The 7,108-nt window shown below is 42.8% G+C and overlaps 1 protein-coding gene across 1 annotated transcript in view; it reads right to left on the reverse strand.

Annotated features, from left to right (window-relative positions):
* Positions 1-1,444: 1,444 nt before the first annotated feature.
* Positions 1,445-7,108, reverse strand: part of LOC132780793 (amino acid transporter heavy chain SLC3A2-like) — a 25,427-nt gene continuing 19,763 nt past the window's right edge. Inside the window, exons 7-9 of the mRNA XM_067461105.1 lie at positions 6,593-6,767; positions 3,327-3,455; positions 1,445-3,193 (exon numbers count right to left, since the gene is read on the reverse strand). Coding sequence (XP_067317206.1) covers positions 2,843-3,193; positions 3,327-3,455; positions 6,593-6,767 — 655 coding nt within the window. The 3' untranslated portion in view covers positions 1,445-2,842. The remainder of the gene's footprint in view (positions 3,194-3,326; positions 3,456-6,592; positions 6,768-7,108) is intronic.

Here is a 7,108-nt window from a genome sequence, read left to right on the forward strand (position 1 = left end):
CGTTATAGGGTTGGGAAGTTTCCTTTCAAATAGGATACTATGAGGTGTAAAGTCACTACTGTTAATTGGTGGCTTTATGTACCAATGGTTATAATGTGTACACTTTGGACATTAATAATAATATTAATAAGAATAATTGTAATAGTAAATAAAGATACACACAAACTTGGAAGGTGGGATTTGCAACCCAGTGTAAAGTGTTATTAGGTTTGTCCTTTGACCTTAAGACCTTGCAAAGACCTTGTCAAACTACAACTCCCAGGATTTGCAACCCAGCATAAAGTGATATTAGGTTTGTTCTTTGACCTCAGGGCCTTGCAAAGACCTTGTCAAACTACAACTCCCAGGATTTGCAACCCAACGTAAAGTGATATTAGGTTTGACCTTAGGGCCTTGCAAAGACCTTGTCAAACTACAACTCCCAGGATTTGCAACCCAGCATAAAGTGATATTAGGTTTGTTCTTTGACCTTAGGGCCTTGCAAAGACCTTGTCAAACTACAACTTCCAGGATTTGCAACCCAGCATAAAGTGATATTAGGTTTGTTCTTTGACCTTAGGACCTTGCAAAGACCTTGTCAAACTACAACTCCCAGGATTTGCAACCCAGTGTAAAGTGATATTAGATTTGTTCTTTGACCGTAGGACCTTGCAAAGACCTTGTCACACTACAATTCCCAGGATTTGCAACCCAGCATAAAGTGATATTAGGTTTGTTCTTTGACCTTAGGGCCTTGCAAAGACCTTGTCAAACTACAACTCCCAGGATTTGCAACCCAGCATAAAGTGATATTAGGTTTGTTCTTTGACCTTAGGGCCTTGCAAAGACCTTGTCAAACTACAACTTCCAGGATTTGCAACCCAGCATAAAGTGATATTAGGTTTGTTCTTTGACCTTAGGACCTTGCAAAGACCTTGTCAAACTACAACTTCCAGGATTTGCAACCCAGTGTAAAGTGATATTAGATTTGTTCTTTGACCGTAGGACCTTGCAAAGACCTTGTCACACTACAACTCCCAGGATTTGCAACCCAGCATAAAGTGATATTAGGTTTGTTCTTTGACCTTAGGGCCTTGCAAGGACCTTGTCAAACTACAACTCCCAGGATTTGCAACCCAGCGTAAAGTGATATTAGGTTTGTTCTCTGACCTTAGGGCCTTGCAAAGACCTTGTCAAACTACAACTCCCAGGATTTGCAACCCAGCATAAAGTGATATTAGGTTTGACCTTAGGGCATTGCAAAGACCTTGTCAAACTATAATTCCCAGGATTCCATCGCATCGAGCCAGGTGTGGTTAAAGTGGTGTCAAACTGTGTTAATTTCATAGTGTAGATGCACCCAAGGGCTCTTCCACACTCAGTCAACACAATGACCATGGGCAGGTCACACTCTCTCAGCCACAGAATCAGACAAAACAACAGCAAGGAAAACAGAGACAATTCGCCCAGTTTTACGTTTTATTCTTCGTCCCAATGGTTTAAACACCCATCTTATTACAAAACTAGTTACAAGCAACTATGTTAATTATATACCTCTTGACTTTGACGCGGAAATAACCGGAGGGTGCCAAATTCATATTGGAGTACGCATCGCTTTAAAAACAAAATCATATTAAATGCGTAACAAGGCGTATAAAATGTGTGTCCAAATGGGCATTCAGTCCTGGATGATTGACAGCTTCATTTAAAGGATTTTTGCAAGTTAGTACAAACCATAATACATTCCAAATTATACTCTCTCACACACATACACACACACATATATATCACACATAGACCAGTTATGTTTGAAGAGAACTGAAGACCTCTCCAAACTACAACTCCCTGGATTCCATAGCATTGAACCATGGCCGTTAAAGCCGTGCCAAACTACATTAATTTGACATTCTAGATGTCCCCGGGGTCTATTCATGCATTTACACTGCAGAATTAATACAGGTTGACACTAGGCCAACCACTAAGGAAGGAGTTGCTCTGCTATTGGTTAAGATTGAGTGTTCAATAACCAATAGGGGAAAAGATACTCTGCCATTGGCTAAGATTGAATCTGTGACAACCAATAGGAAAGGAGTTGCTCTGACATTGGCTAAGATTGAATCTGTGACAGCCATTAGAGAGTAGCAGCTTTGCCATTGGTTAAGACTGAGTCTGCGACAACCAATAGGAAAGGAGTAGCTTTGCCATTGGCTAAGATTGAGTTTGCAATAACCAATAGGAAAGGAGTAGCTTTGCCATTGACTAAGACTGAGTCTGCGATAACCAATAGGAAAGGAGTAGCTTTGCCATTGGTTCAGACTGAGTCTGCGACAACCAATAGGGAAGGAGTTGCTCTGCCATTGGCTAAGAGTGAATCTGCAACAGCCAATAGGGAAGGAGTAGCTTTGCCATTGGTTAAGACTGCGTCTGTGACAACCAATAAGAAAGGGGTTGCTCCGCCATTGGCTAAGATTGAATATGTGACAGCCAATAGGGAAGAGTAGCTTTACTATTGGTTAAGACTGAGTCTGTGACAACCAATAGGGAAGGAGTTGCGCTGACATTGGCTAAGATTGAGTCTGCGATAACCAATAGGAAAAGAGTAGCTTTACCATTGGCTAAGATTGAGTTTGCAATAACCAATAGGAAAGGAGTAGCTTTACAATTGGTTAAGACTGAGTCTGCGACAACCAATAGGGAAAGAGTTGCTCTGCCATTGGCTAAGACTGAGTCTGCAACAACCAATAGGAAAGGAATTACTCTGCCATTGGTTAAGATTGAGACTAACACAACCAATAGGGAAAGAGTCACTCTGCCATTGGGCGACAGCACAGCCAATGAGGGTTCCCCTTGCTTCCAGTAGCGGTCACTGTCCCAATCCTCTTGGCACTCGGAGAAGGATGGCTTGGCCGGGTGCCACCTTGACCACCTCCATGTTGACCTCTGTTTGGGACACCAAGGCAGTGTTAAAGAGGACCTTGGCCGGGGCCGGGATGCCCAGTTGCTCCAGGCGGAAGAGGAAGGGGTACGACCCCAGGTTGAGGACCACCAGGACACCGGAACAAGACCCCGGCCGAATGAAGGACAAGACGTTCGCGGAGGGGTCAGCGAGGGTCAGCGGAGCAAAACCAGTCCCACGAAGAGGGGAGGAATTCGCTCGTAGGGCCAGGAGAGAGCGGTAGACATTCGCCAATGGGTGCCCGTTGGTGTTTCCGTTCTGCAAGATACATAAAGAAAGGGGTGCGTATCTACACCAGACATGCTCTACACAGTGTGTAGATGCATCTCATTATTCTTGAAGGTCAAGAATGGAAAGGTTCCTATTCTTAACACATGGTTGATTTTCTTACCATGGGGTCTCTCTCCAGATGAATTGGGGAACCCTTTCCTCCTGGCAATAAAGGGACTCCTGGCAAGGTGAGAAGCAGGACCCCCAACATTTGCCCCAAATTATTATCCACTGGTACATCCTGCGGCACCTGGAAGAAAGGAAGAAGGAAAGAAGAAAGGAGTGCCAGACATAATCAACCACTTCTTTTTCTAAAATTATATCGCTGTGAGTAGTTGTGTCAGACACGCACACACGCACACACACACAAGCTGTATCCACCACGCATTGCTGTGGGCAACCTTCCCTTCCTCTTTCTCTCCTTTCTCTCCTTCCTTTGATCCCTCTTTCCTTCCTTCCCTTTCCTTCTTTCCTTCTTTCCTTCTCTTCTTCCTTTGCTTTTTGCTTCCATCCTTCCTTCTATCTTTCCTTCCCTCCCTCTTTCTCTCCTTTCTTCCTTCTCTACCTCCTTCCTTCCTTCGCTTTCTGCTTCCATCCTTTCTTCTCTCTTTCCTTCTCTCCTTCTTTCCCTCCTTCCTCCTCTACCTCTTTCCTTTCTTCCCCCCTTTTCCTTTTCCTTCTTCTTTCGCTCATTCTCTACCTCTTTCCTTCCTTCTCTCTTTCCTTCTTTCCTTCCCTCCCTCTTTCTCTACATCTTCCCCCTTCCTTTACTCCTTCCTTCCTTCCCTTTTCTTCTTTCCTTCTCTCCTTCCTTCCTTTGCCTTTTGCTTCCAGCCTTCCTTCTCTCTTTCCTTCCTTCCCTCCCCATTCCTCTCCTTTCTTCCTTCGCTTTCTGCTTCCATCCTTTCTTCTCTATTTCCTTCTCTCCTTCTTTCCCTCCTTCCTCCTCTACCTCTTTCCTTTCTTCCCCCCTTTTCCTTTTCCTTCTTCTTTCGCTCATTCTCTACCTCTTTCCTTCCTTCTCTCTTTCCTTCTTTCCTTCCCTCCCTCTTTCTCTACATCTTCCCCCTTCCTTTACTCCTTCCTTCCTTCCCTTTTCTTCTTTCCTTCTCTCCTTCCTTCCTTTGCCTTTTGCTTCCAGCCTTCCTTCTCTCTTTCCTTCCTTCCCTCCCCATTCCTCTCCTTTCTTCCTTCGCTTTCTGCTTCCATCCTTTCTTCTCTATTTCCTTCTCTCCTTCTTTCCCTCCTTCCTCCTCTACCTCTTTCCTTTCTTCCCCCCTTTTCCTTTTCCTTCTTCTTTCGCTCATTCTCTACCTCTTTCCTTCCTTCTCTCTTTCCTTCTTTCCTTCCCTCCCTCTTTCTCTACATCTTCCCCCTTCCTTTACTCCTTCCTTCCTTCCCTTTTCTTCTTTCCTTCTCTCCTTCCTTCCTTTGCCTTTTGCTTCCAGCCTTCCTTCTCTCTTTCCTTCCTTCCCTCCCCATTCCTCTCCTTTCTTCCTTCGCTTTCTGCTTCCATCCTTTCTTCTCTATTTCCTTCTCTCCTTCTTTCCCTCCTTCCTTCTCTACCTCTTTCCTTTCTTCCCCCCTTTTCCTTTTCCTTCTTCTTTCGCTCATTCTCTACCTCTTTCCTTCCTTCTCTCTTTCCTTCTTTCCTTCCCTCCCTCCCTCTTTTTTGACATCTTCCCCCTTCCTTTGCTCCTTCCTTCCCTTTTCTTCTTTCCTTCTCTCCTTCCTTCCTTTGCTTTTTGCTTCCATCCATCCTTCTCTCTTTCCTACCCTCCCTCTTTCTCTCCTTTCTTCCTTCTCTACCTCTTTCCTTCCTTCGCTTTCTGCTTCCATCCTTTCTTCTCTCTTTCCTTCTTTCCCTCCTTCCTTCTCTACCTCTTTCCTTCCTTCCTTTGCTTTTTGTTTCCATCTTCTCTCTTTCCTTCTCTCCTTCTTTCCCTCCTTCCTTCTTTCCCTTTTTCTTTCTTCCCCTTTTTTCTTTTCCTTCTCCTTTCTCTCCTTCTCTACATCTTTCCTTCCTTCTCTCTTTCCTTCTTTCCTTTCCTTCCTCTTTCTCTACATCTTCCCCCTTTCCTTCGCTCCCTCTTTCCTTCCTTCTTTCCTTCGCTCTTTCTTCCTTCTCTAACTTTCCTTCCTTCCCCCTTCTTCTTTCCCTCCCACTTTCTCTCCGTCCTTCCTTCGCTCTTTGCTTCCATGATTCTTTCTCTCTTTCCTTTCTTTGTCCTTCCTTCGCTCTTTGCTTCCATGATTCTTTCTCTCTTTCCTTTCTTTCCCTCCCTCCCTCTTCCTTTCTTTCTTTTCTTTCTCCCCTTCCTTCCCTTTTTTCTTGTATCGTCATTTAGCTTCTCATTATTTAGATTTTTTGGGGTTTTAAGTCCTTTCCGCTGTGTTTTTGTGGAAGTTGTATGAGTGATGGTCACTTGTTGGTCTGCTAGGTGCATTGTGTCCAAATTTTGTGTCAATTCGTCCAGTGGTTTTTGAGTTATTTTAATCCCATATATATACTAATATATATATACACTAGCCGTCCCCTACCACACGTTGCTGTGGCCCAGTCTGTGTATATGTGTTTTGTGTTTGCATATATGTGTATAATACGTGTGTATATATTTGTGTATATGTGTATTTGTGTGCTTATGCACATGCATTGTAATGTATTTTTGTTTTTTGGCTTTTTAAGTCTCTTATGCTATGTTTTTCCATATTTTTATGAGTGAGGGTCACTCATTGGCCTGAGAGGTGTCTTGTGTCCAAATTTGGTATCAATTCATCCAGTAGTTTTTGAGTTATGTTAATTCCACAAACGAACATTACATTTATTTACAACAGCAATGATAATAATACAACAACTATGATGATAATAATAATAAAAAATATGGTAATAATAATAATAATAATAAATTGTTAAATAAAACAACAATATAACAACAATGATAATGATGAGAATAATAATAAATATGTTAATAAAATAATAATAATAATAATTATTATTATTATTATAAGTCCAAAAGAGTTTTGTCCAAACTCTGCCATTTGAGAACACAATGCTTGTTGTAATCCTGGCATAACACATGTGAGGGTAAGTATGTACATGAGTATGTGTGTGTATAACACAAACTGTGTGTATATGTGTATATATGTATATGTGTATACACACACACACACACACACACAGCTTGTTTTTGCTTAGGAGGAAATTATTGTGTTCTTTCTAAATACTCTGAACTGCCACAGATCAAGGCTATGGTGTCATGGGAGTTGTAGTTTGACAAGGTCTTGGGCCTTGTGCAAACACCAACTCCCTGGATTCCATAGCTTTGAAGCACAGTAATTCGAGTGCCCCAAACTGCATAAATGTAATGCAGCCATTGCCTTCCTCACCATCCAGCTGGGCCATGGTGCGCCTGGGTTACCCAAAATCCTCTCCATTCGCTGGACGATGGCCTGGGAGGTCAAGTTCTTCCCGGAGCTCGGAATATGGCAAGTGAGGATGACCCTGCTGGGCACCTTGTGGGAGATGTTGCAGGCTTCACTCTCATCCCAAACCATCAGGACCCTGGAATAAGAATTAATACGGACCATTCGTTCATCTCTTAGTAAAACTACAACTCCCAGGATTCCATAGCAGTGATCTACAGCATTTAAAGTGGGGTCAAGGGACATTCCCCTGGGGCTGCTCCGAGCCCCAGGGGAGTGGCGGCATATAAGTTTAAATAATAAATAAATAATAAATTTAAAAATTCATCTCTTAGTAAAACTACAACTCCCAGGATTCCATTGCCTTGATCTACAGCATTTAAAGAGGGGTCAAATGGCATTCATTAGACCTTTAGTAAAACTACAACTCTCAGGATTCCATAGCATTAATTTATGGCAATCAAAGTGGGGTCAAATGGC

This window comes from Anolis sagrei, chromosome X, assembly GCF_037176765.1.
Source record: "Anolis sagrei isolate rAnoSag1 chromosome X, rAnoSag1.mat, whole genome shotgun sequence".
Classification (NCBI taxonomy): Eukaryota; Metazoa; Chordata; class Lepidosauria; order Squamata; family Dactyloidae; genus Anolis; species Anolis sagrei.